We start from the raw sequence: 13,594 nt of genomic DNA, 5'->3' as shown, positions 1-13,594 counted from the left end.
GTGTGCGCCGCTAACACGTTGGACTTAATTAGACCTAATAATGTAATCTAATTTGGTTGAAACTTGAGACTGCCTTGAGTGGCAATCTAATGTGTTGAACAAAGCTCTCCTCCTTTCTGTCATTTGGGGCTTGGAGTGCTTTCATGTCCTGTTCTCTTAGTGATAAGACTGTCTGTCTGTCACTGACTGCGCTCCAACAGGCTGACTCACAGGCTGACTAAATTATCATATTTTTTGTTTTCAAAATATTGTGCGGTGTGATCTCTCTCAATCCATTTTTCCCACTGCAAAAGCTGGTGACCACACACATCTGCTGGCCACATAGTTGAACTGTGCACATCGGCTGATTTCTCGAGTGATGACACGAGATGTCTACACCATGCTTTGAGCTCAAATTAACTGTGTAAGTCTATAATTTTCTGCGTCCAAATATGACTTTTTTTTATAATATTTAACAGACTGGTTTAACAGCATCTGTAGATTTCTTCTATTTTAAAAGTTAGCATTAGATAATGCTTCATTTGAATATTAAAAATGATATTTCCAAAAATCATGTAATACGAAACATTATTGTCTTAATGTAAGTAACCTACTGGGAAAGTTTTGAAGTGATATCCAGTAAAAATGTTTACCGATAGTGTCGCCAAGCAAATAATAGATATTTAAGTGTCAAGACTGCTATATTCGGAAAGTAAACACACCATTATAAGTCATGCATATAGCTACTCTCTTGTGTTGCTGTTAATTTGACACTTTATTTAATCATTTGATATATATTTATTATAACTACATCCATATGGTTTGATAAAATGCACCCAAAGCTCTCCACTTTAAGTCTCCAGTTGAATACACATTGGTGAGCAGTTTAACTGTATAATCTTTTTACATGTAATTCTGCCTGGAAACTTCTCCAACACCCTGCCTCTCTTAGTCTCCTGGAGTCTGTGTAATCCTGGACAGCCTTCCTAGCTTTGGGTGTGATGGTGGCAACTGTCTCCTCTGATAACTTTGAACTGGTTTCCCTGCAGCGCTGGAAGTCCACAGGCCTCACCCCCCCCAATAACCCCCCCCCCCCCTCCCCCACACACCCCCCCTCACAGCCAGAAGAACGGCCTTGCTGCTTTATTAATCCCCTTCTCCTCACCACGCACACAGATGAATTTTAATCAGCTTTCTTAACCTCTTTTTTTCCCTTCATATTTCTTTACAAACACCCCGACACGCACAAACACACACACACACACACACACACACACACACACACACACACACACACACACACACACACACTGGGGGCGGCTCCTCTATCACCTTCTTCCTCGCCTTTCACAATTGGTATCAGCTGAAGAAGTCCTTCAGGCCTGCCGGTGTGTGTTTGTTTGGGCTGTGTGTGTGTGTGTGTGTGTGTGTGTGTGTGTGTGTGTGTGTGTGTGTGTGTGTGTGGTGTGTGTGTGTGTGTGTGTGTGTGTGTGTGTGTGTGTGTGTGTGTGTGTGTGTGTGTGTGTGCGTGTGTGTGTGTGTGTGTGTGTGTGTGTGTGTGTGTGTGTGTGTGTGTGTGTGTGTGTGTGTGTGTGTGTGTGTGTGTGTGTGTGTGTGTGTGTGTGTGTGTGTGTGTGTGTGTGTGTGTGTGTGTGTGTGTGTGTGATGTTTTACTTAGAATAGACATACAGTGTGGCTCTCACTCACTCTAATGAAATCATCCCAGGCTACATTAATCCCTCCTGAAGGCCACTGTCAAAATAACAAGCAGCCAGGATTCTTTAAAGGGAGCTATCTGTCTTGAACAGGTGAGAGATATGTGTGTGTAGGTGTTCTTATACATGTGTGTTTAAGACGTGCGTATATACTGACAAAAGAGTTCTATTTAAACATGTAACTGAACTTGTGTTATAGTCTCCATACCTCTTCTGTGGCTGGGGCAGATCCCCCTGGCCGCTGTCAGCCTCCTCTCCAGATCTTCATCCCTGCTGGGGGTCACCTGGATGCCCACTTCCACCGGAATGGCCCTTCCACTCAGCTCCAGCGACCTGGGAGAGATGGAGATGCCCCTGTCCCTGCCAGTCTCCCCAGGCTTGGAGAAGGACCCCGGTCCCCCTCGGAGCCCTCGGCACAGGCGGCGCTTGTGCTCGATGAAAACCAGGATATCGCCCAACGGGAAGTTGGTCTGGCACTGGCCGCAGGTCAGCATGTCATGCTCCCCGGGGCCCACCCTCCGAGGGCTGGGGGTGGACGGCTGCGGAGAAGGAGATCCCGCCCCTGAGTCATGATTGGCCTCTACTGCTGGGAAAAAAGAAAGAAGAAGATGTATAAACATTTGTTTTATTAAAGAAAGACACAAAAGACACAGGCAAGTTGAGTTTTACCTGCTAACAGCCAGCCCCCCATACTACACGAGATCATTGCATTCACAATTGTGTCACTTGCATGCACTCTGTAAAGCTACTCCGCTGAGACAAACACCTGCACAGCTTATCCAGGAGAGATCTGCGTGGGCGGGACCCAGCAGCACATATTCTCAAAATGTGTGCGTGTGCTTCTTTATGTATGTGTGTGTGTGTTTGTGGCCAGGAAGCTATTCATCTCGGTGCATGCTGGGTTTCCGGTAAGGGCCTTCGCTACACTAAGCTGTCATAGCTAGATGGCTGCTTTCACCACGTGGGATTTGTGCAGTAAAACAAAGTGTAGCGTAGCAGAGGCCACAGCCACCACCGGCATGTGTATGTGTTTCAGTGTGTGTGTGTGTTATCTCGGAATGAGACAGAGAAAAGATGTCTAAATGTTGGAGGAGATCACAGGTGAGTATGAACACACTATTCTCCACAGACAGAAAATCTATAAAGCCAAACCCGAGGTCCTGTTAAGAGAGTAAATCTCATTCTTCACAGATCTGACACGGTCATTAATAACCATTACACATTCTTCCCCGCCACCTCCCCTATGGTGGAGACTCAGTCCCTCAGCTTAACGTAAATCCCTCATGGACAACCTCAATGTTTTTCCTTTTTTAAAGACTACCCTGATGTACCAGAAAATGTGCCCTCTTCTTTAAAAAAAAAATAAAACCCTGAGGAAATCAGAAGCTCCAGATACTCTAGGGGCGTCTGAGTGAGCGGGTACCCAGGGAGAGGTGTTGATGCCTGGGAGAGGAGGAGAGGAGCAGAGCAGCGCCTGCCTGTCTCCGCTGCTCCTCCACTTTTATTACCCCGCATCCCCCGCACCCCTCCCCTTTTTCACCTCTCTTCTTCTCCAAACATGACACCCTAATAATTGCAAAGATTAGACAAAGAGGGTGTGTGCTGGTGTGTGTGTGTGTGTGTAGTTATCAGAGCAGAGATCCTAAACTCTCATATCACCCATCTCAAACTGCCAGGGAGGCGTTGCTCCTCTAAATTCCCCGTCATAACCGTTAAACTCAGGGACGAGTTCCAGCTGAATATTACACAGTTTTACCCAGTTTTCTTTTTATTATTTCAAATAAGTCTTTGCCACCATGAATCACCCCCCTCTGCACCCACACACACCCACACCCACACATGCGTTCCAGTCCACTCGCTTTTTGCCCTGGAGTGATGATCCGATGCCAAATATATTTTCTCTAAATGGAGATGGGTTCCTGGACGCCTGCCAAATAATTTCCATCTCCTAATCTTTGGCGGCAAAGAAGGAACACAAACACATATTTACCTACAGTTCACAGCTTGTGACCACGATTCACATGAAGCAATGTTCCAGAGTGTTCACACAAGCGCGTGCGTGCGCGTGCGCATATGTGCGATGCATATAAGTAGCACTGTGCAGGAGCTAACAACATGGCGCTCGCTCTCACTTCAGCCGTTGAAAGCAAGACAGGTGGCATAAGAGCCTCGATGGGTTGGAAATGTGGGGGGGGGGGGAGACAGTTGACAGACACCTGCTTTTGGATTTGATGTAAGAGACAAATAGAGTGAGGCCTGTTTGTTCACATATGATTGAGTAACACGGCCTGGGGGCGGAAGGCCGTACATGAATAGGCGTTGGCTTTGTCACCATGCCATCGGAATATTAGTCGGACTTCTTATTAAAACAACACCTCTCCCCGAAACCCGCTCGCTCGTGTATCCCTAGGCTCACCTGTGTGAGAACAAAAAAAAAGCCAGGTGCAAGAAGGTGCAAGAAGGAACTGAACCTGGAATGCTTGCAAAAAAAAGCAACCTTGGTGGACACACTGAAATGGAAAGAATACAACTAAATGTAGCCTATCATCGTGACAGACAGTGTCTAATTCTCGCTATGTGAGAGGAACACGCTCGATAGGTACGGGAGCATAGCACACACATGTCAAACATGCCATCGCTGAGAAGGCGTGATGATAGCAGTGAAACCCTGCTGTCTGACATGATAGCACACACACTTTATTCCTCTCTCTTGGTCTCTGTCCCACACACACACACACACACACACACACACACACACACACACACACACACACACACACACACACACACACACACACACACACACACACACACGGAGTATTCCTCCTGCTACTCTGTCTTATCAAGTGTGAGTTAAGTCAGGCAGCCTTAGAGCACCCCCTATCAGTTTGATGAGGAGAGAGTCAGTCAGTCACTGCCGCTGCACAATGTTTACCAGATGGGAGACAAAGCTGAAGACAATGGGCCTCTTTCACCAATATTTCCAGTTGTGCGAAAGGTCGAACAATATATTCCAAACGCACAATAAGCACTTAATGATCAAATGGTGTTGCCACTGGCCAGGAATTGTTTAATTTGCAGATTTGTCTTTATCGGTGGAGTTGTAACTTTAGTGCGAAAACCTGTAAATAATATGTGACGCCCTCTTGAGTGTTTTTCACAGTATTGGCCAGGTTTAAACCGGCTAAGTAGGTAAAGCTTGCCAAGGTGCATCATATATATAAAGTTCCTCTGACATTAATTGCCCATATAAATCCTTCTGATCGATCATTATTGTGCTTAAATGCTCTTATAAAGGTGTTTCTGTTGTTGTGATCGCAGCTTGAGCTGAAGGTGATAGGAAATCTGGTTTGACATATTTCACTCTGCCTTAAAAGTCGAATAGGAAACTGTGGAATTGTAATTTTGCTGGATGTGAAACATTTGTTTTTAATTAACGATGTGAATTTGATGAGATTCTTCCGCGCGGCGTTAAAAACAGAAAGCGTGAAACTGTTTTTCCGCTCGACTCCTGACCTTATAGAACATTTTTTAATACCAGCTGCACACTGTGTGCTGCTGGTAAAAGGCAGAGGATAAGGCCAGGGGCACTCATATGACAGTCGGCCATACTGTATGGGTTCAGACCTGTCTCCATTTCTTTGTTTCCCCCTTCCATTTGCTGAGCTAAACACACACACACACACACACACACACACACACACACACACACACACACACACACACACACACACACACACGTGTAAACCCCACAGGGGAAAGTGGGATAAGATTCACGCTGTCATTGAAAATAAATGACACCAGCAACGTTGCAGATGGTTGCAATCAAAAATTCAAACAACAAGCGGCCTCGCTTAGCCTAGCCCTTTTTTATTTGTTCTTGGTTGCGTTTGCCAACGAAAGCTGCAAGAGTGTGTGTTGTGTGAGGCCAGGCCTGTGTGTTTCATTATCTTATCACCATTTAATCTGCTGCAGTCTCATTTCTTATCATAAATCTTAAATGATCGGCCTGAAAGTGAGCAAAAAGAAGGCTCTGCAGCTGACTGTGACTTGTTAATAAATGGCTTGCAAGCTGTGGGGCATGACATTCAGGGGTATAAATCAAATTTGACAAACAATTTTTTAAGAGATATAATAATAAGAGTAAAAAAGAAGGAGCTTTACGGCGTTGCGAAATTGATTTAATGTGTTCGATTGAAAGAGAATCTAAGAACAAACTGCTCGCAGTAAATCACACGTCGCTCACCAATCATCCCCTGTGAGATTATCATCCGGTTACCACAATGTGTGTGAATATTTAGTGTGGCGTTGCATTGCGTATTCGCTGGCTTTTCTCCCCCCTCAGCAATTTGAAAGCCATATGGTGCGAATAAAAGCGAAAACATTAACTGTTTCACAAGTAGCATGCCAATCCTGAGAGTAAACAGTTATCACAAGACGTTTCCAGGGCTAGGTCAAGAAAACAGTCCTCTAATAATTCCGATACTAGAAAAAAAAAAGACTAATCTCTAGAACAAGGAGAGGCCTGTGGTGCTGAACACCAGACGTTCACGTGTGAGTAATTCATAATGATAATGATAGGTTTCTTTGTCATGGATGTGACTCCAAGCTGAATCAATGAGCCTAAAACAAAAAGCCTAGGGGGGGTGTTAGCCTGCATTAGCCTTAATAAAACAAAGGATGTGCTGTAAACCGAAGGTCAAATTGAACTTGGACCGAATATCTTATACATGTGATTGGTTTGTTTGTGAACATATGCAGCGGTCACGCATTTTGAGGGCAGTTTCGCAGTCCATAATATGCAGTGAGTACATTGTGTGCATTCAGTGTCCCTTGTTGACAAGTAGAAATCCCCTGAACGCAGTCTTCCAATAAAAGCCTGTCCAGAAATATGCTGATATTCAGGTTCTCTGCACTTCCAAGCAGAGTATGACCTATGAGCGGCATGTCTGCAGGGCACAAGAGTGTGTTTAGTTACAGTGGATAACCAACTGATCTGACATGTGGTTGATACGCTGGCACCCAGCAGAATCTTCATATTATTTCTTATGTAAAGAGATACCTAGTGACTGGTCTTGACAGTTGACACCTTTCAAATTAAGCTTTAAATTCATGAAACTGACAATAAAACTGTACATATGTACCCGAAGCTCTCTATAAGGTGTTGACTTAATCAAATGTGTGGTTTTTTTCCCAGCACTGCTCAGATCCTCCATGCTGAGGTCCTCTCCAGACCCCACCCAGCTTAAGGAAACAGCCCACAGCGACACACAGCCCAAGGCCATCGAATGATAGGTCCATCATACGCTTTCCGCCCATCACAGCAGCAGATGTGAAATCAGTTAGAAATTATAAGGTGAATGGTAAACATGGCTTAGGCGTTTCATGCAAATACAGGAGCATCAGTGCACACAGCCGCACAGGCGAGCATTGTTCTCACAACATTGGATGGAAAGAAAAATATATTTGTTGCTATATTAAAAATTCAGTTTTCCTTGATAACATCAGAAAGTAAACAAACAAAAAGATACCTGCATATTGAGATGTTTTCCTTAATTTTGAACTTGTTGGCCTCTTAGGTCATCAAGGCCATCGACAGGAGACAGTGTTCCATGTCAGAGAACAGGTAGGACCAGATTCAAGGCCCAGCATCTGCACTCTAATAACCACGTTTACGTTTACACTACTCCTCATATGATCAAGCTGAACATCAAACATTTGTCAGCGTTTGCAGAATATCTCAATTTAAATTGTTGTGTGACACTCGTAAGGCTCCGCTGACAGGTGAGCGGTGATTAAAATGTTCTGTGAAAAGTAGTCGTTAAAAGCTTCAGGCAAGATCCGATGCACCCAGGGGACCTCTGAACGGCTCGGACAAAGAAATTAGGAAATTTAAAGCGAATCTGTGACAACTAATTATCAGGCTAATTATGCAAGAATCTGCATTCAGCACCAGGGAAGAATTTGCTGACTGTACAGCAGGTGCTAATGTGTAAAAAAAAAAATGAAAGAAAGATGTCAAACAAAGTGACCCATGGCTGGAAGGAGGGAAGGCAAATATTTAAGATAGTCCAAATATGTACCATTTGGCATATTTTAATGTGTAAAAAACGTTGCAATTATTGGTCATGCAGGTAAATGTTGAACAGACACACACATGCCGGAGGTGAAACTATTTGAATTTTGCACATTTGTAAAGATGTATTGAGGGGTAGTATTTCCTTAATTAACTGACAGGCAGTGACTGTGACAGAGAATAAACTGCTGGAGCAATATTTGTTAGAAATCTGCTGAGGGATGCACCGCACACTTTCTCATTTAGAAAACAACAACACTGGTTAAAGCAAACATTTAGATTTCAGATTGCTCTTTAAAATAACCGTAATCGTTTCAATTGAGGGACGAAATGAGAGATAGGTCAGTGACATGAGAGAGATAAAGTGAGTGGGGTGAATAATTAGCTTAAATGCTAAATGTGTCGGGAGGGACGGAATGCGTCTTTCCAACACAAAACAGATTGGCCAGAGATTACATCATGAATTTCTGCAATGAATTACCCAGATTAGGCCTCTATGAAATTGGATTTAGGCAAAGCACAGCGCTGGGAGATGAAGGTTAGATTGATATAATTGATTTGAAATTGGATTATAGGACTTTTTTATCATATGCTCCACAAAGACATTAAAAAAACCTTCTTCAGATTAAATCTGCGCAATTAAATCACTGTTCCTTTTTTTGGTCGCAGCTTTGGAAAGCTTCAAACTAAGTTAAATGACCCCTTTGTTTTTGAAATATCGTAATAATACAAGTTTAGATTGTCCGTTTATGGCGTGTTGATTTTAGTTTTCTGATGTGAGAGCTAAATTAATTGATTTCCGTGCTCGATTTGAGTTCTGCAATGCTCCTCGAAGGTTACCTTAAAGTGCAGAAAGGCCTTTGTGTCAAACCAAACATATGCAAAACTGATAAAATGTCGAAAAGAGGAGATTTTATTTAAAATAAAACGCATTTCAAGTCGAATTTAAAGGAATTAAGAAGTAACGTGGTGCAGAATCACAAAACAAATATGAAACGTGATAAAATAACTGTTTGAAAAGGAGTGAATATTTAGAGAAAGTAGGCATAAACATTCAGCCACATGTTGGAAAAACATAGCCTAATCAAAATTGTTTTGTGACGAAATGCATTACACGGTCACACGTGCGTGAACAAACAAACATAGGCTACACACTCACACACACTTAGCCAGACAGTCCCAATGTAGATGTCATGAGATCATCTCTCGTGTAAAGTCATATAAAGCTGCAAACGGCATATAAAATACACCAGAATTATCCTAATACATTTTAAAGTTGTAAAATCGTTATTATCAAGATATAAAATGACTTTATTTCTATCTAATAAGTACATAAAACAACAGTGTTATTCATGTGTGTACACGTGTTTTAACTTGGTGAATGTATTTTTGACTAATTTCAGTTATTATCGGCAATCTTCTCTCTTCTTCGGGGCATTTTCAAAGATTAAAACAACTCTCGTATCAATAGCAACATAACAACTTTAATTTAGACCTCGAAATATGAATTAATACTATTAATAAACCATACATTGTACACTTAATCATGTATGAAGTGAGATGTCTTGCAGGAATTGAACTCACCTCGTACTGTCTCCCTGTGCGTCAACGATAAGTGCTGCGGGTTCACCTGCTTGCGGCGGGACATTGCCCCGGCATTTACTCTGGCATCGCCCGGTGAACGGCACTTGGATTCGGCTTGGACCGTGGTGTCGGTTCCCTCTGGCTTGCAGGTGAACAACTTTCCCCCTCTCCTAATCCCTCCACTCTTCTTCTTCTTCTGCTGCAACTTTAACGTGCGCTCGAGGAGGCGAGGACAGGAGCGCAATGAGGATGGAAGACGAGTTTGTCCAAAAAGAAAAAAATGTCCTGCAGCGTCTTCGGGAGGAAGCAACACCTGGATTTAAGGAAGCCAAAGAAGTAGAAGTTTGTAATGTAAGCAGTTGGCTACTATAGCAGCCAATGTGTTTCAGGTATGTTTTTGCATTGACCTTTTGCAGATACAAATCCTGGACACTTCTGCAGCGAGCGTGGTGACAGATGAAGTACGGAGCACTCCACTGGGTGATGGGTTCTTATTTGGCTCCTTTCCCCCTTCTCCCCTTTTTTCTTGAGTTTGTAATGATATGATTATATCATCTGGGGTCAAATGGCTTCTGTTTATTCTAGGATTCCCTACAGTCCTTCCATTTCAGCAGTGGTGCGCTAAAATGACCCTTTGGCACTGACTCCTCCCGTGCGTTTTGGCATCGGCGCGCGGAACGGCAACTCTTGGCTCTGCTGGCAGGAGCCTAGTTGATTGAGAGAGGGAGTGTGAAGCAGAGAGACGGGGGAGAGAGAGTGCACGCGGGCAGACAAGACACCTCCTCCTCCTCCTCGTCGTCGTCCAACAAGCAAGAGGTCCAATGTTTCCCAGTTTCCTTAGTGTGAGGCTACTTCGCGTTGACTCACACGATGAAAGCGGCGGCTGTGTTTGGGAGGATCCATGTGTGCGCAGACTATATGCAAGCCCTGTGCTTTTGTGTGTGTGTGTGTGTGTGTGTGTGTGTGTGTGTGTGTGTGTGTGTGTGTGTGTGTGTGTGTGTGTGTGTGTGTGTGTGTGTGTGTGTGTGTGTGTGTGTGTGTGTGTGTGTGTGTGTGTGTGTGTGTGTGTGTGTGTGTGTGTGTGTGTGTGTGTGTGTGTGTGTGTGTGTGAGGATGGGTGTGTGTGGCTGAGGTTGCCTCCACTGGGGTGGGGTGGGATACAAGTCCAAGTGCGTCCGTGACGTTTGCATGTAAACAGTGGAGAGCAAAACGCGCGGACACAGTCTGGTTGGGGCAGCTGGCCGTGGCTCCTTCGAGCTGATGAGCTCCAAACAAAGTCATGATTACTTCTTTCAAAGGCAGTGTCACAATGTCTGCCTTTAGAATCAATGAAGTGACCACCAAATCACTTATATGACCTTCTCTTTATGACCTTTCATATACATTACCCCCAAAAGAGAATCAAATCCTTTCATATTTCCATTTTCTTTCTTGTGTTTTTTAATCAGAAACCTAATTGTTTGAACAAATGATCCATTCATATCATGCATACCAGAAGCAAACTGTTTTTAAATTGCTGGAATATCAAGTTCACCCACACCTATCAGATTACAATATATTGGGTTAAAGGTCACCTTTAATTGAGATATTAAAAAATGTATCTTATTGTAGTATTCTACTTTATCTAATACGCTTCTAAATGATGATGAATATAATATAAAACACTGATTGTCTCACATTGAATCAGAGAAGGAATGCATCTTTGTTGTGAAGATAATTTAAACATGTTGTGAGGCAACAGTACCCTCTGTTGGCACAGTCAGGACTCATTTACACGTGGGAGGGGTTGGGGTGGGGGTGAAACCTTAACACTGCCTTACTCTACTTTATTCTTATTTTTAGAATGAAGCCCCCCTTAATTCGCCATTTATACAATTCAGAATAAGAGAGTCCTTGAAGAGCAGATCAGGTTCACTCCGAGGCAATTAATGGCACTAATGGGCAATCATCCTGCACATAATTCACTGTATTCATTTAGTTCAGTGTATGCACAGATAAGTGCTTTGTACAGACTATAAGAACACATTCAAGCTTCTTTTTTTCTCCCCACCTTACCGTATAATTCAAACCTTCTCCGTGGTATAATTTACTTGAAATACATTGTTGAATAAAAATATGGAAGCCTAATACGGCCATTTAAAGTTGACACTCCTTCCTCGTGGATCAGCCGGGGAAAGTGTGCTGCTCTAGCGATGCATTTTATAGTCGACCATTAATAAAACATGGTGGGCAATTTTAAGAGCATTAGAAGTTTGATTGCTTCAGGGCAGGCCTAGGGGACTTTCAGGACAGTAATTATTTATATAAATGAAATGTCATCTCAGCTCTGGCTCAAGTCGACATAACCTCAGCAGACTCCACATGGAAACACTACGGCACAAACAGCTATCTTTCACAGAGAGGCCCGAGCATGTTGTCGAGCATATTGCTTTGAATGGAGCCCAGAAATTCTGCATGTGATGTTACATGAAATGTCTCCGTTTTTGGCATTGAGGGCCAAGAGAGCAACAGCGAGCCGTGGACACATCGGGATGCTGAAGGAAAACATTTCCCCCGAGTTCACGCACTCTCTTTGCTATCCCTATATGGCTTCAAGCAGCTCCTTGATCCTTACCCCATGGGTTTCTCAATAATACATCAATGTATCCATTATAGCTTCAGGCCCGGTTCTACGGGGGTGCATAAGGGGTCAGTTGAGTCGTTATGCACCCTCATTTGAAAAATGAAAAGTAAGAACAAAAATCAAAAAAATGAAAAGTCAAAAATATTACATATATAATAACAATAGTAATAATAGTAGTGATAAGAAGAAGAAGAAGAAGAAGAAGAAGAAGAAGAAGAAGAAGAAGAAGAAGAAGAAGAAGAAGAAGAAGAAGAAGAAGAAGAAGAAGAAGAAGAAGAAGAAGAAGAAGAAGAAGAAGAAGAAGAAGAAGATAGTTGAAATAAAATAAATTGTAATTGTGGTTAAATAACATTGTCTGCTGCATTTATTTGGTCAATTTAAACGGTAACGTTATTATGTCAGGTGCGCGTGACCTGTGCCGCTGCGCGTTCATCATCTGCAAGGTGCTTACACAGCAGTCAGTGATGGATCAGAAAATGGTTAAAACAACCAGCCCTTATCGCCAGCAGTAACACTGCCTCTACTGCAGGTAATAACAGTTCAGATCATGGGGACATTACGTTACCCGCGGCCACTGTCGTGGACACTAACGCCCGACTCGCCGGCTTTGCCCGCCTCACCCACGAAGGCGGAGCAGCCACAGCCGTCTTCGTTGCCCCAAACACCGCCACCCCTCATCAAGTGCCAGAGGACCTCGGCAAAACAGAGCCTGCCCAGGTATTTAAAAAAGTACCCAACTCGCCTGTACAGTGCAAGGCGCTCATTTTGCAGCTCATGGTTTCAAAACAGAGATTGGCTGGAATATTCATGTGAAAAAGATGCCATCTTCTGCTATGCATGTAGACATTTCGGTTCAAGTAAGTCAGATGCCTTCACCACAACTGGCTACAACAACTGGCGCCATGCTCTTATACGTGATAAGGGACTGGGAAGGCATGAATCATGCAAAGAGCACATCGATCCATATATCTCTTCATTTTGCTCTCAAAGTGCACCAGATTGATGCTTTTAACTTCAATATTTAAAAAAAAAAAATCTTCCCGGGGAGCATGCCCCCGGACCCCCCTATAGGAGGTGAGGACCCTCCAAGAGGAGGTGAGGACCCCCCTAGAGGGTGTTAGGTCCACTCCCCACTTATAAAAATAGCACTTTACCCTGCACCCTCTCTAATCTCAGATGCACCCTGAGTCATTTTGTTCTGGAGCCGGGCCTGAGCTTGTATCTGCCGGCTGCGGGCAAAGGCAGTTTCAACTGGGTTGCACATGACCAGTAAATTACAAATACACCGACTTGTGGACACAGGAAAGGTTTTAAGTCCAAAATGTTGCCTCTAAGGAGACATGCATCTCGTGTGTGGTAAAGTGCCAGTGCTGAACCTGAACACACCTCAGGGCAATACATACACGAGAGACCAGGCTGAGATGGAAGTTTTGTCCAAAGGAACAAGGGATATTGTGTCAGCGTTTTAGGTATTTTTCCCCAAAAGGACCCGGGTTTTAAGATTCCACTTATAATTTATGTTAAAAATGCGCCCAGGGACAAAGTTGACGGGGAGCTCTTGCACATCAGTGGACAGTGAATGCAACTTCTGGGTCACAAGCAACCTTCGTCACATCC

The 13,594-nt window shown here is 43.6% G+C and overlaps 1 protein-coding gene across 2 annotated transcripts in view; it reads right to left on the bottom strand.

The window, feature by feature from the left end:
• The window catches only part of bcl11bb (BCL11 transcription factor B b), a 30,077-nt gene extending 19,965 nt beyond the window's left edge, over positions 1-10,112 (bottom strand). Inside the window, exons 1-3 of one of the 2 annotated variants that reach the window (XM_034076457.2) lie at positions 9,762-10,111; positions 9,355-9,667; positions 1,903-2,280 (exon numbers count right to left, since the gene is read on the bottom strand). In XM_034076457.2, the coding sequence (XP_033932348.1) occupies positions 1,903-2,280; positions 9,355-9,418 (442 nt within the window). In that variant the 5' untranslated portion in view covers positions 9,419-9,667; positions 9,762-10,111. Of the gene's footprint in view, positions 1-1,902; positions 2,281-9,354 lie in introns of both variants that reach the window. The other variant, XM_034076458.2, reaches the window with a different exon arrangement.
• Between the last annotated feature and the right edge of the window lie 3,482 nt (positions 10,113-13,594).

Source organism: Pseudochaenichthys georgianus, chromosome 24 (genome assembly GCF_902827115.2).
Source record: "Pseudochaenichthys georgianus chromosome 24, fPseGeo1.2, whole genome shotgun sequence".
Taxonomy (NCBI): Eukaryota; Metazoa; Chordata; class Actinopteri; order Perciformes; family Channichthyidae; genus Pseudochaenichthys; species Pseudochaenichthys georgianus.
Note: the sequence above shows the minus strand (reverse complement) of the source record. Positions and strands in the feature narration are given on the sequence as shown.